The sequence below is a fragment of the Ornithorhynchus anatinus genome, chromosome 13 (genome assembly GCF_004115215.2).
Source record: "Ornithorhynchus anatinus isolate Pmale09 chromosome 13, mOrnAna1.pri.v4, whole genome shotgun sequence".
NCBI classification, from domain to species: domain Eukaryota; kingdom Metazoa; phylum Chordata; class Mammalia; order Monotremata; family Ornithorhynchidae; genus Ornithorhynchus; species Ornithorhynchus anatinus.
In genome coordinates, this window is record NC_041740.1 from 3,950,550 (window position 1) to 3,970,715 (window position 20,166).

The window sequence follows — 20,166 nt, forward strand, 5'->3', positions numbered from 1 at the left end:
CAAACACAGGCCATTTTTAGAGTCTGTTAAAGGCTGCTCCCTCCTCTAGAAAGGCTCACCTGTTCCAGCTGTTTTTGAACCATACTTTGCTGCTCAGTGACATGCTTCAGTTGCTCAGCATCCTCTTCTGGAAATTCACGGCCTGCTTTTTTGGCAGTCCGTTGCTTGGCAGAGAGAGCTTTCTTTGATTTCCGGTGGGCTCCAATTTGCTCTTCAAGGTATTTCTGTTGCATCTGGAGAAGCTGTTGAGTCTCTTGAAGCCATTCTTCATACTGTTTTCTCTGTGAATCATCTAGGGCACAAGAATTAAGATGTTTCTGCATTAATTTTCTAAGGGGTTGAATTTAATGGATATCAAGCCAGGATAATCCATTCATTTAAAAAAAAATCTGCAGATGAACAATGACCTTTCAAAAGACTCATTCAATTAAAAGGAAGACCAAAACTTAGAGCAATGTAATTTAATCTTATAAAATGCAAAACAATTCTTCCCCCTGCTCCAAACTAACTTTAAAATATGAATTACACTAAACCCACTGTTTATTGATGTATTTTCCCAAGTCTTTTAACCCATTCTACGATCAGTCCTCCTATTGAAATCTGGTATTTGAGGGATAGCTTCCAGTGCTAATTTGCCTTGAGACACCAAGGCTGTCTTTCAGTGTTCTCAGACTGTTAAGAGAGGTGGTGGACTACAACAAGAAAACCTGAGAGCCCAGGAACAGACAAAATCTAACTCAGTGTTTTGAACCGAATCAGTTCACTGTTGATGTTCAATATACGTTCATCAATTTCTTGATCCGTAATTCTACAGAGAAGTAGGAGGAGGGAGACAGCAAATTCTGAAACAACCCTATTTTTTGTTTCCTTGATTGTTAATTAGGTGATATATAACCCTGTCCCTTTTCTTGACCTTGGATTGCTATTACCTTTTTCCATTTCATTTACGATAAATCAATGACCCTCATTTAATGACAGCATAAATTCTGCACATGCTTTCTTGACTAAATGTAAGAAAGATAAATGAGTAAATACTTTTAAAAAGATGCTAAACTGTGCACCCCCCTAAGGGCCAGAACCATGTCTATTTCTCACCTGTGTATTATTTTCCAGTGATTAGGACAGTGCTCGGCACACAGTAAGCACTTCATAAGCACTATTATGATGATGAGTATTATTACCATTATTATTATTAATAATAACGCAAGATATTAGCCGAAGAAATAACATCATTGATACATTTAAGAACCCAGCCCAGACAATGGGCACAGCGAAGCCAGAAAAAGCCAGTTGGTTCAAGAAATTATTTTTTAAAATGGAAATGCATTTTCAAATTATAAATTAGCGAGTAGGGAATTTCAAAGGCCACACTTCCAATTTGTGGGTAAACTCAGAAGTTGCAGTGCTGAGGTGAACTTTTAGTTTCATATCCACATAATTTGGAGTTGGATGGGGGGATATCAAGAACAGGCTTTTTCAAAAGATTTCTGGAGTTCTGCTTCTGGTGGAGTCAAGACCTACCGCAAGGAAAGCCTTTCTGGTTTCTGGAACCAGGAGAGCAGAGGTGCGCAAAATGAAAAATAATGGTGAAAAATAGTTAGCTAAAACAGTTTGGAGATTTCAGAAAGACTCAATTTGGAGTTCACTTTAAAAAGCCTATCACGGACCAGCTAGGGCTCCCCGAACACACCAGGAACCACTCAATGATCTTCTACGCTCTTCACCTCTTCCTCCATGCTGACACCCGGCTTGTCCCAGAGCCCATTTCCACTATTTTCCCCAAGGGCAGTTGCCGGCCTAGCTGAGTCTACGCAGGAAGCTCACCGAGCAGTAGTCTACTTCTATAATCTGTAATGTGTCAATTACATGTTCAAAAACACATACAAAAATTGGACAAAGAACCCAGAGGTTGGGGGAAATCATTCTTCAAAATCAAGCGCGTATCCAATACCACAACTTTTCATGCACATTTAAAAAAGGAGGAATACTCGACCATTCAAATAACCTGCACACTAAATTGTTGTGCTTCTGCTCAGTAGAAACTAATCCAGGTTAATTCGTTGTTTTTAAATGATCTTCTGTTGCGAACCAAAAAAACCCCCAAAAAACCCAAACCCTCAACATTCCAAATTTTATTAAAAGATTCATACTTACTGACAAAGCCCGGACCAAAATTTGGAGGATTTGGCCTAGAAATCTGAGGTGTTAAACTGCCATCCTAAAATGAGTAAAACGTACAAACAAGTTTATGCATTATTCAATTAAATCCAAAAGGAAAAAAAAAAGTTCTGAGGTCACTTTCAAAACAGAACTGGAAACCCTTTCGCAAGGCCTACTGATGTCTGGCAATCCCTGGCATGGGCATCAGAAAATGGTATTCTACCCAGTCCTCGCTTTTTTCCTGGCAGATGATTCCTAAGCGCCTCCATCACCCCTACACCTAACTAGGTTCCACTCTCTCCCCAAGCTCCCACCATTTATCCTTTAGACTGGGGCACTGGTTTGGATGGTTGGGTGGCAAGGACATCACAGTGGACCTAGACCCCTAAGGCAGCACTCCCCAAAGCCAGAGAGCCATGTGGGTGGCAGAAGAAACACTGCAGAACTCCAAAGTCGAGAGAGAGGCAACAGGATTTGAGCGGTGCCCACACACTGCCCCTTCGGAGCCAGGAGGCCCCTTCTACCTCCCCTCAGAAATCCTTCTTGGCCCCTTCTTTTCTCTCCTGTAAAAATGGTTTGGCTAACTTACTGCACAATTGTTCATCTCCGAGTACCTCAGTTTTATCCTAGGTCTTAATTAAAAATGGAATTCATTTAATGGCCCCATCATAAATCTCTAAAGAATATGTACACATTTCAGAACTATGAAGCTCTCTGAAACAGTATGGAATAACTAGCGATTCATACTTAAGATAGGCTCTAGGTCAGAAGAGCAGGTAGTTCTATTGACCTCTTCAAATAACGAATGGGGAATTCAATAAAAAAAAAAAAACAGATTAATCTACCTTCAAATTAAATGAATTATTTCCCTGGAGGTCACTGGGAAATAAAGCAATAAATACTATCAGACTACAGTAGCTTTGTAGACAACTGTTCGCCCATGCCCCTGGAAACAGTAACGATTTATGGCAAGCTATTAGTTTAAGGAGGCTAATTTTATTGATCTTTAGTTTCTACTTGAATCGGTTTCACAGCCTGGTAGGGACAGAGGCTGATATTTAAAATATAGGAAATGTCATAAGGCAGGGGGAATGGTGACAACTTTTTCTGTTTTCCTCTGGGTTTAAACTGGAGACATAAAAAAAAAACACCCAAAGAAAGTACTATCTGAAACAGCCTCGCCACTTTCCCTAGCCATTTCCAGTTTCTCAGCAAAATTAGGTTTATTTACTAGTGTGAAGTAAACTGATTTAGCAACTATTGCTTTAATGCTCAATAATTAATTGCTTTTAGTAACTCATTCTTTTGCAGACTTGAGTACTTTGTAGGGTATGGGGGGGATGCTGTAATTTCTAATCTATTTTTCCTCTCTTTCCAAGACACTGGACATTAATGAGACAAAATACAAAAAACTAATCCCCAGAAGTCCAGAATCAAAGGGCTGTTTTTCGACTGGGTATTCTCCCTAACATTCTAAACTTTCCTTATTCCTTTTTGGAAGACACTTTGAAAATGCAGAACCCAGTAGGCTACAAAAAGGCTTTCACGCTGCCTGTCGAGTTTCCAAAGTAAATTTTCATAGTCCCTAATATGCTGCCTCCATACTCTTTCCTGATGTCTATCTGCCTGGGATGAATCTCACAGCAGGCTGCAAAATTTCACGCATTCTGCCTGTCCTTTACGAGATTAACACAATTCGATCTGTTAGCGAGCAATCCAAAGGGGCCTTGAGAGCAAATGTTCCCGGCTGTAATTAGCGGTAGAGTTGAAAAATGCCAGGCTGGGATCAACTGGGCAAGAGTGAATTGCTGGGAGCTCACTTTTTTTGGCCTGCCTTTGGATTGCCCCATGGTTAGTCGTGATTGGACAACACCAGAGATACCTTCTGTCTGCAGAGTCAGCCAGGTGTGCCCAGTACCTTTCTTCTGGCCAGGGATCCTGTCTATCCTCTCTACCGTACTGTAGTCTCCCAAGCACTTACTACAGTGCTCTGCATACAGTAAGCACTCAATAACTAATATCGATTGATCGACTGACAGGCTACTGGGCAGAACTGGTGGCATGTGGCTGAGTAATGTCAATGTTGTAGGAAAGGGCTATGGTATTGGGCTTCACCCCAAGCATATTTGGGGCAAAACTGCTATTTCCTATGGAAAAGAGAATTTCTTGTTCCACACACACTTGGCCAATATGTGACCTCACCATAAAGACTAAACCTGTTGGAAAAATCTCAGTGGACTTCTGATGCCCTCTAGAAATGAGCGTGTTTTAGGAGCTCTAGCTACAAGTGGCATTACCTGTGTGATTGCCTGCTGTACAAGGTTCTGGCCTTCACCACTTTGTGCTCCAGGCATTGACTGACCCATAAAGGGAAATCTGTGGAAGAGAAGCATTTTTTTTTTTAGGAAATGGTAATCATTTCATATAATACCTGTTGGTTAAAAGGGATGGATTTAATTCTATATGGTGTTCATTCGTACTGCAAATACTAATCAATTTTCTGTATTAATGAAGTAAAATCAATACCATGGCCTGGAATAAAATAACACATTTGAATTGAAATATAATCAATAATTAGTTCACTCCTGACTCCCAATCTTCTGAGAGATACAACATATTGAATTTAGGTAGGATTTTTATGACTCGGAAGAGCAGGTGAAGAAACCAATTATTAAAAACATATTTCCCTATTCCCTTAGCATAACAATCAAAATAATCTTTGACTTTCCTTCTCATTGACAAGACTTTAATCATCACCAATCCTGCTAATTCCAAATTCCCCAGCAGCTCCTATTCTCCATTCCCATTATGAAATTCTTGACACAGACTGTGCTTCTCCCACGGCACAATTACGTCAACTATTACCTCATAGGCTATCTTGTCTCCAACTTCCACCTCTAAGTTTAAAATCCAATTTGTTTCCCATTATCCTCTTGGCAAAGTGTTATTTTAGAAACAGCATGATCTAGTGGAAAGAGCATGGGCCTGGGAGTCAGAGAACTTGGGTTCTAATTCCAGCTCTGCCACTTGTCTGTTGTGCGACCTTGAGTAAGTTATTTCACTTCTCTGCCTCAGTCAGCTTCCTCATTTATAAAATGGTGATTCAATGCCTGCTCTTTCCCTTCTTTGGACTGTGAGCCCCATGTGGGAGAGGGACTGTGTCTGTCTGATTACCTTGACTATCCCCCAGTGCTTAGAACAATGCTTGGCATATGGTAAGCACTTAGAGATACCACAATTATTATTTACTTCTTGGTTTCAGGGCTCTTCTCAAATCTTTCCTGATGAAATCGCTTCCCTTTTTCCTCAGTCTTTTAGTCAGATAAACTGCCTCCTCCGTCTACAAATAAGGACCTAAGATTACTTGCCCTATAATTTGTTCTTCCTCTAGCACAAAAGCTCTAATGGGCACTCAAACTAGGATTTCCTTATCCTGAGTTGTTTTAGGCCAAGACTGTTTCTGGCGTTCACCCGTAACAATGCCCTGGACTTGCAATCCTGCACAATTTATTCCCTGCGCTTGTTCATCTTGCTGGCTTAGAATGTGGGCCAGAGGAGGGCAAGGGCTTTCTCATATGTTCTGTATACCACTTAGCACTATTGAGGTAATGTAACACTTTAAATACATTACAAAGGCTGCAAGTTCCTTGTGAGCAGGGAACTTGGCTACAAACTCGGTTGAACTGTACTCTCCCAAGAACTGGCAACAGTGCTCTGTACACAGTAAGCCTTCAATAAACATCACTGATTGATTAAATATTGCAACCCCAAATAACTTTTAAAAAACCTTCACCTACCTGTTCATCACCATCGGGGGCATCCCCATATTGTTCTGAGCCATTACTTTATTGATCCCTTTGAGAGCTACCATTTTTGCTTTCATTATGGGATCTGTGATTGCATCAAAATCTAGAGAAAGAAATTATTTGATATAAAGAAAGATTTATCTTAATGGAGATTTTGAAAAGGCGCAGCGTTCACTATGAAGTACACTACTCTCAAGGCATTACCAAATCATGAAATGGACCGCTCGAGTTGCAAGAAGAAAAATAAATTCCCACTTGGTGTAGGTTGACTGGTAGAGGGAAAGACTGGCTCTGGAAAGCTTACCAGGAACACCTGGTAGGGTAAGACTTCAGACCAGGGGTGGTATGAGGAACAGAAGTCTTTCTATGCCTGACTGGGGCAATTTATGGGCTGCAAAACCATCTGGACCTGTAGAGAGCTGACATCTTTGTTCCTTGATCACAGAAGTGGTCCACAGTGGCCAGCACTGGCACAAGTCCACTAGGATTTTCCCAATACCCCAGTGGGCCAGTCCGGTCCTGATTAGTACAGCAGGATGTAAGGTCAGCTTTTAGAGTACTAGGTGGGACGGTCAGCCTTTTCGGGGTTCTATGCCGCCATCAAACATGTCTAAGGTGGAACCTCTCAGCCGCAGTGGCAAAGGTGGGAGCAGCTGCAGTTGCTTCTGAAGATGGCGGGGGTCTTTCTCCCCCATCTCCTCTTCAGCAGAGGTAGAGCAGCTCCCACCACCACTATCACTGTTGCTGAACTTTCTCTTCAGCGCTGTGAATGGGAATTTCTGGCATGGATGGAAATGTATAGTTCAGCCATACTGGAAATTCCCATCCCTGAGCTGGAAGGGCATATTTTGCCAAGGCTTGATAGCTGTGGTGGAAGCAAGGTCATGAGGAAGTAAGTTACTCCTTCTGTCAGCTGCCACTCTTTTGCCTTCCATTTTCTCCTTGCTCTCCTTCTCTTTTCTCTTCCTGCCTTCTTCTCTTCCCTTTGCTTCCTTCCCAACCCAGCCCCTCCTTTCTCTCTCTCTATCCCCAAGCCTTTAGTTACCACCCAGTCTGAGCCTTGCCCCCTTCCTGCTTTGGGCCTCTAAATTCTAGTCCCTTGAGACGCAGGAATGTGCAGATTTGACTAGAATAATGTCTAAACTGCAGAATCTCAGGTTTGCTCTTGGACTTTATTTTATCTCTTTACTAGTTCTTGGCATGGGCAGCCATTTAGTATCAATAAAGAGTAAATGTTTACAGATGTAGGATGAAATGTAAGTTTTGGTAATTTATCTTTGGTTCCACATCTGAGAGAAAAAAAAAATCCCAGTACTTTTTGGCATTAATGCTCGGTTTCCTCAAACCCCACCGTCATGCTATACAGGAGATGCCTCGGAGTTGAGGCACGCCATGTAAGCATTAACTAAAAAAGGAGTAGGTTTCTAAATTTAACTAGAATAGACAATATCAATTAAAATTAATCCTATGAACATCTTGTGAAGGATATGGGGCCTTCGATAGTCTTATTTCCCTGCATTTCACAAAGAAGAAAACAGGGGCAGAATTTAAGGTCACACAGTGACTTACAGATGTGCTGGAAATTAACTTGGGGACCTATTCAGACTAATGAAGGACAGAAACCAAATAAAGCCCTAGAGCGTCCATACCGATATTGGGGAAGAACGGCTCTGATCGTTGACGGATCATGGCTTGCATCTGTCTCTGTTGCTGCTGTTCTTGCCTCTCTTGATCTAAAAGATCCTGTAGAAGAAGTGGCTGTTCCTCCAGAAGAAGGGGTCTCTCTCTGCTTTGTTGGCTCAAATTTGGAGGAAGCATTAACTGCTGTGGACCGGACATGCCACCGGGCCCAGGTGGGTTTGCTACTGGCACAGCCGTGTTGGCCGGCTGCCCTGCCCCGAAGTTGTGACTTGTTGATTGGCCTTGGATAAATCCTGGATTTACGGCCACCCCTGGGGGGAAAACACGGTTTACCCTGGAGGCCAGGGTCAAATTAGAATTCATTGTATGGTCCAACACTTGCCCGGTGGGGGCCACTAATGTCGGAGGCAAAGCTGACACATGATTGGACTGGGTTGCCGGCAAAGATTGGTTTGGAGAGCCCAATGGCTGGACGTCAGTGCTCTCTGATTTCTCATTAGCAAGTAAACTTGAGAGCACTGGAGTGGATCCAGTCATACCACAGGAACTTAACACATCCTGAGCAGGTATCTGAGGAGGGCCTTGAACCCCACTGGTGCTAGGCCCGACCGTTTCCTGATTATTCCTCTTGTCAGATGAATCTTGATGGCCAGGCTGCGGAGAGCCCTTGTTCCCTTCGGCCAATTCGGGTTCAGCAGAAAACTGAGTGCCTGCAGGGTCGGCGTTGCTCTCGTTTTTTTCATTTTCAGATTTCATTTCCTCTTGTGAATTTGGAGACATTACTTCTGTTTTTATCTCGCTGACCACAGGGGCTTTCTTCTGGGGAGACTGCTTATCAGGAGAAACGACGGTTTTGTCAGCTTGCTCGTTCTTTTTCGGTTCCTCGGCTTTGCACTGGATATCCAATTTGTCATCTATTGGGACGCTCAGATCCAGTTCTTCATTGAACATGCTCTTCTTATCGCCTAGGTCCAGTTCTGGGTCTGTGTATGCGATGATGTCAAACTCGCCTGATCTTAAGAGGTCGTCCAGGTTGGGATCGTTCGTCTCCAGGTTATCTAACGTATCCAACTCGTCTCCTTTGCCATCTTCTGCATCTAGGTTCAGGTTTTCCAGATCTTCGTCATCTAAGTCTTTGACTTCAACTCCCTCTAGGTCTTTGACGTCTAGATCTTTCACCGAGGGGTCATCGGGATCAAGTTTTTCTTCTAACCCATCAGACGGCTGGCTAGCTAGTTGTAAATGACCTGGTGGCTCTACCGGTGTAGGAGGGGCCAGAGGAGCCCCTGCAAACTCATTTACTGGTGGGTGACTCAGAGGGCGCATGACCAGATTAGATGGATGACACGGAGGGCCCTGCTCCTGAGACTGTGGCATGTGTTCCAAACTCGCGGGCATCCGCAACTGATTAGCTAGGCCTGGAGGGTTAGGCCTCGCTGGCTCGGGGTGTCGTGGGCCTTGAAACTCCGCCCTTGGGATGAAGCCTCCGTGTCTCGGATTCTGGGATGCTGCTTCGAGAACGCTGCCGGCGGAGGGATTGAAAGGAAGCCTCGGTCTACCGTCGGGGGCTCTGTGACGTAACTCAATAAACGCCTGACCGAGTATATTATGTTGCTGAACCTGAAGACTCTGGGGGGGGAAATGCTGAGCTAGTCCAACGGGATTATTCATCTGTGAGCTGTTCAGCGGTCGAGGCATGTCTACAGACATGGATCTTCTAAGTTGTGGAGGAACTGCTGGGCCTTGCATTTGTTGAGGAGGCACAAGAAAACGGTCCTGCCCTGGTGGTGGGCCATGACCGCCCCCCGGAAATCCAAACCTAAAAAGGAAAAAAAAATGGTATTGGAAAAATGAATGTTTTGGACTATCTGTGATACTGAATTTTTAGTCTGAATATAGAGTAGTGATCTAAAATTCATCTTTCCCAAGCCCTATCCTCAACCGCACTCTGGACTAAACCCTCAGGACAGTGTCACTGCCAGGACAGATTCCCACTGAATTCATGAACTTCAGGACTGCTCTTGTACAAAGAGTGAGTTTGTTCTCCTGTTTATCGTGGACAGAGAAGGAAGAAGGAGGCTTAAAGTACAAGACAAGAAATTTAAGTTAGATTTAAGGCTAGGCTAGATGTTTAATAGTGGAACAGGTGACAAACTGTTTCTCTGCAAGTTTTAAGAACTGGGTAGGTACACCCAGTTTTCCTACGATGCAGGGGCTGTGAGTTATGAATAACTCACACTGTGGTACACACTTAATCAACAGAGACATGACCACTTTTTTCACCGTCAGGGAACATGACTACCAACTCTGTTACACTGTCCTTTCTTTACCACTCATTGCACACAGTTAGCATACAATATATGATTGATTGATCACACCTCACAGTATCCAGGCAGCCTTCCTAATTTGGCCACTGTGATCTAGCCAAGGCATATACAGGAAACACATGTCCTGGAAGAAATGTGTGCCCACCTTTTCGGGAGATTTAGGAAAAGGGAAAAGAGTAGACCGCTTCTTATTTTGACCGTGCATATGGTGTGCCCTCATGAAAATACTACTGACCAAGCTCTCTCCAGCGGAGGCCTCTCCTTCTCCCACTCCCCCAGACTCACCGGTAAGGGAGGAGGCGTCGGCTTCCTCCTCTCGCCCCGATGCCGCTTCTGCACTATCCCTCCTCCCCCCTCCCTCTCCTTCCCCTCCTTCGAAGCCCATATCATTCGCCTCTACCACCCACTCCAGTTACTTGTCGCCGTCATCTACCGCCCTCCCGGTCCCACCTCCGACTTCTTCAACCACCTTGACCCCTTTCTCACCTTCCTCCTCTCCTTCTCTCTGCCCACTCTGATCCTTGGAGACTTCAACATCCATACGGATGTACCCGACGACTCCTCTACCGCCCGCCTGCTATCCCTCCTCGACTCTGCCGACCTCCTCCTCCACCATACCGCGCCCACTCACCGACTCGGTCACACCCTCGATCTCGTCATCTCCTACCGCTGCACTATCTCCTCACTCACCAACTCTGAAATCCCTCTCTCTGACCATAACCTTCTCACCTGCCTCATCTCTCACACTCCCTCCCCCTGCAAATCTTCGCTACGGCCCCACAGAGACCTCCGCTCTCTCGATCCCATCCGTCTTTCCAATAGCATCTCTCCTCACCTCGCCGCCCTGTCCTCTCTTCCCACTCTCGACGATCAGGTCTCCGCTCTCAACTCCACCCTCTCTACTCATCTCGACTCTCTCGCCCCCCTTTCCCTCCGCCGCTCTCGCTCCACTAACCCACAGCCCTGGATCACCTCCTCCGTCCGCCTCCTACGCTCCTATGCTCGAGCTGCTGAGCGCTGCTGGCGAAAGTCCAAGCACCGAGCCGACCTCACACACTTCAAATTTATCCTTTCCTGCCTTAACTCTGCCCTCTCCTCCGCCAGGCAAAGCTTCTTCTCCTCCCTCATCGACACCCATGCCTGTCACCCCTGCCGATTGTTCCGGACCTTTAACTCTCTCCTTAGGCCCCCTGTTCCTCCCCCTCCCCCATCTCTCACCCCTAATGATCTGGCCACCTATTTCCTCACGAAAATCAACACGATCAGGTCTGAGCTCCCCAAAGTCACCCCTCCGCCTCTCCCCTCCCCCCCCAACAACCCCCTCCCCTACTTTCCCATCCTTCCCTGCAGTATCCTCAGAGGAGATCTCCTCCCTCCTCGCAAGTGCCACCCCCTCCACCTGCGCCTCGGACCCCATTCCCTCTCACCTTCTTAAAACCATCGCCCCTGCCCTCCTCCCTTCCTTAACTTCTATTTTTAACCACTCAATCTCCAAGGGCTCCTTCCCCTCTGCCTTCAAACATGCCCACGTCTCCCCCATCCTAAAAAAACCCGCTCTTGACCCCACTTCCCCCTCCAGTTATTGTCCTATCTCCCCACTACCCTTCCTTTCCAAAATCTTAGAACGAGTCATCTACAATCGATGCCTAGAATTCCTTAACTCCCATTCTCTCCTAGACCCCCTCCAATCTGGCTTCCGTCCCCTCCATTCTACCGAGACTGCTCTCTCTAAGGTCACCCATGACCTCCTTCTTGCCAAATCCAATGGCTCCTACTCCATTCTGATCCTCCTTGACCTCTCTGCTGCCTTTGACACTGTCGACCATCCCCTCCTCCTCCATACCTTATCTCACCTTGGCTTCACGGACTCTGTCCTCTCCTGGTTCTCCTCTTACCTCTCTGGCCGATCATTCTCGGTCTCCTACGCTGGAGCCTCCTCCCCCTCCCATCCTTTAACTGTTGGAGTTCCTCAAGGGTCAGTTCTTGGCCCTCTTCTGTTCTCCATTTACACTCACTCCCTCGGTGAACTCATCCGCTCTCACGGCTTTGACTACCATCTCTACGCAGATGACACGCAGATCTACATCTCCGCCCCTGTCCTCTCCCCCTCCCTTCAGGCTCGCATCTCCTCCTGTCTCTGGGACGTCTCCACCTGGATGTCGGCCCGCCACCTAAAACTCAACATGAGCAAGACTGAGCTCCTCATCTTCCCTCCCAAGCCCGGTCCACTCCCAGACTTCTCCATCACCGTGGATGGCACGACCATCCTTCCCGTCCCGCAGGCCCGCAATCTCGGTGTCATCCTTGACTCGTCCCTCTCGTTCACCCCACACATCCTATCCGTTACCAAGACCTGCCGGTTTCACCTCTACAATATCGCCAAGATCCGCCCTTTCCTCTCCACCCAAACGGCTACCTTACTATTACGGGCTCTCGTTATATCCCGGCTAGACTACTGTGTCAGCCTTCTCTCTGACCTCCCTTCCTCCTCTCTCGCCCCGCTCCGGTCTATTCTTCACTCCGCTGCCCGGCTCATCTTCCTGCAGAAACGATCTGGGCATGTCACTCCCCTTCTTAAACAACTCCAGTGGTTGCCTATCGACCTCCGCTCCAAACAAAAACTCCTCACTCTAGGCTTCAAGGCTCTCCATCACCTTGCCCCTTCCTACCTCTCCTCCCTTCTCTCTTTCTACCGCCCACCCCGCACGCTCCGCTCCTCTGCCGCCCACCTCCTCACCGTCCCTCGGTCTCGCCTATCCCGCCGTCGACCCCTGGGTCACGTCCTCCCGCGGTCCTGGAACGCCCTCCCTTCTCACCTCCGCCAAACTGATTCTCTTTCCCTCTTCAAAACCTTACTTAAAAATCACCTCCTCCAAGAGGCCTTCCCAGACTGAGCTCCTCTTCCCCCTCTACTCCCTCTGCCATCCCCCCTTTACCTCTCCGCAGCTAAAGCCTCATTTTCCCCTTTTCCCTCTGCTCCTCCACCTCTCCCTTCCCATCCCCACAGCACTGTACTCGTCCGCTCAACTGTATATATTTTCATTACCCTATTTATTTTGTTAATGAATTGTACATCGCCTTGATTCTATTTAGTTGCCATTGTTTTATGAGATGTTCTTCCCCTTGACGCTGTTTAGTGCCATTGTTCTTGTCTGTCCGTCTCCCCCGATTAGACTGTAAGCCCGTCAAACGGCAGGGACTGTCTCTATCTGTTGCCGACTTGTTCATCCCAAGCGCTTAGTACAGTGCTCTGCACATAGCAAGCGCTCAATAAATACTATTGAATGAATGAATGAATGAATAAGAAAATGCCTTTGATGAAATAGTCTTTTGGCCTGGAAGGATCTTGTGCAGTTCCATCCAAGGTATTACAGTATTAATGTAGCTAATTCTGAATTATTTAGGAGCAGAATACCCAGCTGGCAAAGAAATATTTATGCCCCTTAAATAATTGCGACATGACTGCAGGCAGAAAGTATCAATAAATTCAATAAGGGACTGGATAAATTAATTGATGAAGTCCTTAACTGATTATTAGAGAGAAAGTGAAAAAGAAAGTTACACGGCTCAGGCTGAGCAATAATCATGATGTGCAAGAGCCATGAGGTACCTCATTAGATAGAAAAGTTGGGGATGTTAGATGGTACATATTCTAACAGCCATCAAACTGTTGGACCAATTTTTCTTTGGTAATAACAACGATGGTATTTCTAAGCACTTAATATGTTCCGAGCACTGTTCTAAGTGCTGGGCACTGTTCTAAAAGCTGGACCCACTGTCAAATACTGGGATGAATAATCCACCAAGATATTTCTTGAAATGTTCTTCCCTCCACAGTCTCACCTCTCCTCCTCTCTAATTCTGTCCAACTGGGCTGCCCTCTTGGCCCTGCTTTGCTCTGACTGGACCTACTTCCTCCTCAGAGGCTCAGGACCCTCGCCTGGCTCCTTGATCCCAGCCCCTGGACCACATTCTCTGATTTTCTAGTAATCAAAAATCATTGCTGGCACTCTCCAGATCCCGCTTTCTTTTTTCTTTCTGCTTCCTTACTACTTGGATACTTGTTAAAAAAAAAAAACCAGTAGGGGAAGTGGAACATAGATTTATCTTGTATCTTAAGTGCTTAAAAAATACCAATAAAAAAGTGCAACTTTTTTGGGGGGAGCAAAGACCTCATAATAACTCTGGCTCATTGGCTAGAAAAAAACAGTGACTCATTTTGCAAGCAACCTTTGATCCACAACTGCAGTAGGTGCAGTGAGGAGAGCATTTTCCCTCAGGCAGACTTTCCGGCGAACAGAGTGACAAGTAGGCAAAGACCACATTGGCCCCCAAGTAATCGGTGATAATGCAAAATTCTGATAAAGGTCAGACTGAGATGGAGGTTAAGACCAAGGAAAACAGTCTGTCCAAATCTTTTATCTCTGATCTCTAGTTACCCGATAGTGCAAATGAAGAACCTTACCTAAGACCATGAGGCCTCATTCCCATGCCAGTCACATCAGGAGGAAAAGGTCCCCGTGGATCCTTGGGGAAAACTCCAAATCTGGGTCCCCCAGGGGGAAGAACAGGTGCTCTGATATTCCCAGGATAAGGGGGCGGTGGCCTATTAAAGATGTTCTCTGGCTGCCAGTGTGGCAGGGGACCTGAGTGAGGAGCTGTTGCAGGATCCTGCAGTGCTTTTTCCTGTCGGACAGCGTTCTTTTTCTGCTGCTGCTGCTGGAGAATGATTTCACGGAGCTTCTGTCGCTGGTTGAGGGGGGTGGGGAGGGGAAAGATCAGTCAGATTGGAAGCGACTAATTTGTTCTGTTAAAGGGTTTCACCCGACACTCTTCTGACCACATGAGGAGGGGGATTAGGGAGTTCTGTCACTTCTACAGGGCTTCCAGAAAATCCACGACTGCAACTCTAAACCCTGGATGAAGGCTTTATCTACAGTGAACCGTATGAGTGGTCTGCTTCTTTCCCCGGCATCCACCCAGCAGCTGTCACTCTTGTAGAGATTCCCCAGCCTCTGGGGGTGCAATAATAATAATAATAAAAAACTGTGGCATTTGTTAAGTGCTTACTATGTGCCAAACATTGTTCTAAGAGCTGGGGTGAATACAAGCAAATCAGGTTGGACACAGTTCCTGTGCCATATGGGGCTCACAATCTTAATCCCCATTTCACAGCTGAGATAGTAGGCTCAGAGCCCTAGGGTCACACAGCAGAAGCGGAGGAGCCGGGATTAAAACCCAGGGCTTTATGACTCCCAGGCCCATGCTCTATCCACTAGGCTTCACTGCTTCTCAACTGCCATTGAATCACCTGCTATTTAAATGTCAAAACAAACCTTTCTTCTCCCCCTGAAAAGTTGGGAGGTGGATGAAGCTTGGGGGAAGGACCCCTGAATCCCTCTGGAGCAGGTGAAAGCATTTCCCGGGATTTCCCTGACCACACCAGGCTCTGAATAAACCTGGTTCTTACTCGTCCAGCTCGCTGGGCTCACCTGTCTTAGCTTGTCAGAATCGGCTTGAGACATATTGACTGTGCTCTGGGTATCTGTTACGACCGCAGTCGACGCTGGGCCGGGGACTTGGGAAACGGTGGGGAACGGCGGCCCTTGAGGGTTCATTGGAGAATTCGAAGACGCGCTGAAGTTCCCTTCTGATCCAGGTCTCGCCTGATCGGCCACGTCATGAGCAAGTTGGCCGGTTCCAAAATTTTCTGGCTGGGGTCTTGGAGTCATCGGGGGCTGGTCATAGGGGTCACGGGCTGGGGAGAGTGGGACGTGGCTAAACGGTTCCGACAGAGAGGGTCCCGGCGGCCTGGGGGGTTGCGAGCACCCATCTGGCGGTCGTACGAAAGCTGGCCCTCTGCTCTGGACCGCCTGCAGGAAAGGATCTTGAGTGGCCATGAGACCTGGCCTGGTCATCGGGGACCGCGTGAAACCTTCCGGGCCCGGTCTCGGAGTTGCTGGTGGCTGAGAATAAGGACCAGGAATAGCTGGTCGAGGTGTTCCAGGGGGGTGGACAAATGGATCGGCATGCCTCTGACTGACAGGAGACTGAACAAATAAGTCGACCGGCTGTGGGGGTGGCCTCGGGGTGGGTGGCTGTTGAAGGTACGGGTCGATAGGGGCGGGGCGAGGCGTCCCAGGAGGTTGAGAATAAGGATCGGAAACGGGCCGAGGCGTCCCCGGAGGTTGGGAATAAGGGTCCTGAGAAGTTGGCCTTGACATAGTTCCAGGCTGAGAGAAAGAGTCGCTCTGTTGTCGCAACATCCTTGGCGGGTGGGCAAAAGATTCATTCATTGTAGGATGGGGAGTGAGGGGAGGCTGGCTATAGGGATCACCGGATGGATTGTGGGGATAGCTCTCGACCGGCCTCGGGGTCAAGACCGGCCTTTCATACGGGTCCACAGCGATGCGTCTTGGGGTTTGTGGCACTGCGGACCCATACGGATCCTGGGGTGACTGAGGAGGGCGCATTGGAGTCTTAAAGGGTCCAGGGCCGCCATCGACAGGAGCTGGAGTCAACGGCGGCCTGGCATACGGGTCAGGTATCCGCTGCCTTGGAAATAATTCTGTCCTAGGGGGTGGCTTGGCAAAGGGATCATTGGTTCCAGCTGTTAAAGGGCCTTTTCCAGTTTGCTCCATCACTAGAGAAGACCTTGGTATCCCCAAGGGTTTAGAAAACTGATCAGTCATTATAGGCCTGGGGGTGTCTGGGGCTTTTGCATAGGGGTCACTGCTCGCTGAAGAGGAAGAACACGAATCTCTGACTGGCGACGGCCTCCTTCCTGTGGTTTCAGGTGATGGGACTGGCCTAGCTGCAGAGGGCGGAGGCCCGCAGCTTTCCAAAGGTGCGATGGAATTTCTCCTGGCAAAGTTTGCACCCACCGGAGGGGGCCGAGGTGTGCCGACCATTTTAGCGTAAGGGTCCAGAGGCGAGGGCGGTCGGGAGCCCGAGGAGCCCGGAGAAAACATCTGGGGCGATGGCGGCGGCTGTGAAGACTGGGACTGTGAAAGGGCATCTTGCACTGGCATCCGGGTTGGCGTTGGGGGAGGGGGTGGAGCCTGTGGTTTGAGGAATACATCGTCGGAAGATGTTGATGTAGGCGTACCAGGTAGCTGTTGTTTTGTAAACAGGTCTTTATGGAATGACTGCTGTGCGGGAGACATACTTCCATTGCCAGGCTGCGGGGTTAAGGGACTTTGAATCCCACTGCTCGGGGTGTCTGACCCAGACTGGTTGACCAGCGGCTGGGAACCAAATTGTTGCTGCTGCTGCTGTTGCTGCTGTTGCTGCTGCTGCTCATTTTTCACTTGCTCAAGTTTCTGGGTGGCTTCGATTTTAGCTTGCTGCTTGCTTTTCTGCCGCATTTGCTGATTGGAGAAGGAAGAAAAGGCAACAGTGTGTTTATAGGACAAACGCAAAGTTGGCCCGACGGTGGACCGTCAATGAACGAGAATAGACTTTCCATGCCTGAGAACAAGGAGGGATTATTTAGATAGTTACCCAAATGGGAACAGAAGGCCCAGTCATTACGATCAAAAAAGTTTGGGTGCATAGACTGGGAATGCACTGAGACCCCAGTATGGCCATTGGAGTTGCCACTGGTTCACAGCTCAGATACAAGGCTAGGTGGTTCAGGTTTAAAGCCTACAGGTTGCAAGATCCCAGAGAGGTATTGGAATGAAGCATTTCGCAATAACACGGAGGGTTCTCCAGTTTTTCTTTTCTTGCGTGGAAAGCCAAACTTGACTTGGAAACCATGAACTGTTCAATTTCTATGTCTACAAAGGCCAAGAGGATAAACCAACACACACCTGTCTAAATTTCCATTCTTGCTCATGTTCTGATTCTCTCTGCTTCAGGGGATCTTTAAAAAGATCCGAGTCTATACGCGAGCTGGGATCAATGCTATCCTGCTGCTGCTGCCTTTTCATGGAATCATTTGACATCTGCACTTTATTAATGCGAAGAGCAGCTCTGTTATCTCTGGCTTTTTGCTTAAAGGAGAAAGAAAAAAAAGAAAAAAGAAACATTCATGGACCAACAAATTGTATTTTAACATGGAAATCAAGTCTTGAACAATCATGAAAAACCTAGGCCAACTACTGAAAGCTACACATAATACTCTCTCTCTCAAAGCTGGTACTCGCTACTCTAAGATGTGCCCTATAATTTTTCCTCTTTTTCTACTGCAAAACATCCTGGTAACTTAATTAGAACCTATGTTTGAGTTGGGCTAGAGCTCAAATGGCATGCCACTCACAGGCTTTTTCACTGTGGGTATGTAAATAATCTGTTCACTTCTTAGCGACTTTATCCGAAAAAAAACCAAACCCAAACCACCCCAAAAGATCTAATTTTCTAAGAACAGATGTAGAAAAGGGAAGGTGAATTAATTTGTTTCTCTGGCAAGGGATGGAAGGAAAATAGATAAAATTATTTTCACCCCCAACTCTCTCTCATTTGACTAGCTGAATACCACCACAGAGAAAATGAGTTGGCTCCAAAAGATTCCATTAGTAAGTGATAAACTTCTGTTACAGGAAAGGAATCTAAATCATTTAGTACCTTCAGTAAATCAGCATGTTAGAACTCTGTTATAAACCGATTCGATACATGGTAGGGCAGGGAGGAAAGTGGATATAACCAGGGAGGAAAATGGATGTAACAATTACATTGTCTGAAATTTCCAAAACAAAAATGGACATTTAAAACACTACAGGATGTCTGAGAGGATTCAGCTGTGTGTGACATTTTGACTTTGGCTCTTTGGTACAAGAAAATCATCTCAATTGTTTTGGAGCATCATTTTCATATTCTCAAACAGATTACTTCTAAGCTGGACCATGCTTTAATAGCTGAAAAAGGAGCTTCAAAGATCTCACTCAGTAATGGCATTTCTTAGATTATAAAAGCCATCAAAATGATTGAGATGATGAAAGAGCTTCCAGCTGTTTTAGGTTTTAAAATAGACGGAAAAGATTAGGGGTCTTCTTGAAAGAGAAAGGTGAAGTTGAGAAGGACCATGTCCGAATTTTGGAGAGTAATAGAGGATGTGGACAGCCAAACCTGAAATTGTTCATTAAATCACATCCCACTAGAAGGAAGAGATCCTCAAAAGTATGAAGAGGGGTAAAAGGAAAACAAAAGGAAACGCTTGGTCAAATGACAGATGGAAAGCAAATGAAATCTGTTCTGTAGGCTGAAAATCGAAAGAGGTTCACAAGGAGTCTGGACAAATTTGGGAATGAGAGGGGATACTAGATGTCAAGGAGGGCAACCATCACAATTTTCTCTAAACTGTCAACTGGCTCCGCCAGAGACAGAATAGTGTCCTGTTCCAAGAATGGCACTTCTTGAGGTTCTACGGTCTTTGGGTTCAAAGGTTTGCAGACACTTGACAAAATTTCAAATGATCAGCAGTCTACTTTTCCTTCATGCAATAGTTTGTTTCTTCCAGATAATTCAAAAGTCCACCCATATATCCCCTCCAGGAATCCACTACAAATCCCTGTAATCTATGGTATGAGGAAACAACTCTCATCTTCATTTCCCTTTCGGGAGAAACTGAGGTACAGATGTTATCTGCCCTCCCGGTCTTCAGGCCCTTTCAAGAGATGGTCTAGTATATATTGAAATGAAGTGAATGTGCATATAAAGTAGCAGATTTTCAAGCTTCAACAGCTTGGTTTTAACTAGCTTATCAAAATGTCACAGTCTACATTAAGACCTAATGATCTAGAAAACAACTTTGAAAGCAAAGCCATTTGTTAGAGGTGCAAGTACTAAAATGCATCTTGTAAAATGGTAAATGGTTTTGCAATCTTAAGACTTCATAAAAATAAGATACATAGATTTCTCCCACATAAACATATAATTACTATAATTTTTTTTATACCACATATGGAGCTCTTTCCTGGGAGCTTGCTTTTCTCCACAATTTAGCAATCTGTTTCACTCTTGTAGCCCAGTCTGCAACAAAACAAGAACATGGTATATATGTTTACTGGATTATGATAGGACATGGAAACCCACAATAAAACAAGGAGAGAATGATGCAGCCTTCTCCTGATAATTGGTGGTTGGCTAATAAGGCCACAAATTTATGAAGGCACAGAATACAAAGATTTCAGTGTTGCTTCATTCAGGTAGTTGATCAGAGAACTGAGCTTCTATGGAAAAAGAAGCAGGATGAAATGTAAGTCTCCCTTGTCAGGGCAAGCCAAACTAGA

At 46.2% G+C, this 20,166-nt stretch overlaps 1 protein-coding gene across 7 annotated transcripts in view; it reads right to left on the reverse strand.

Annotated features, from left to right (window-relative positions):
* The window catches only part of KMT2C (lysine methyltransferase 2C), a 211,477-nt gene that overhangs the window by 25,684 nt on the left and 165,627 nt on the right, over nt 1–20,166 (reverse strand). For all 7 annotated transcript variants that reach the window (XM_029077323.2, XM_029077327.2, XM_029077326.2 and 4 more), the window contains 9 exons: nt 19,833–19,906; nt 17,749–17,931; nt 15,427–17,304; nt 14,400–14,683; nt 7,616–9,426; nt 5,958–6,069; nt 4,458–4,536; nt 2,155–2,218; nt 60–292 (listed from right to left, as the gene is read on the reverse strand). In XM_029077323.2, the coding sequence (XP_028933156.1) occupies nt 60–292; nt 2,155–2,218; nt 4,458–4,536; nt 5,958–6,069; nt 7,616–9,426; nt 14,400–14,683; nt 15,427–17,304; nt 17,749–17,931; nt 19,833–19,906 (4,718 nt within the window). The remainder of the gene's footprint in view (nt 1–59; nt 293–2,154; nt 2,219–4,457; nt 4,537–5,957; nt 6,070–7,615; nt 9,427–14,399; nt 14,684–15,426; nt 17,305–17,748; nt 17,932–19,832; nt 19,907–20,166) is intronic.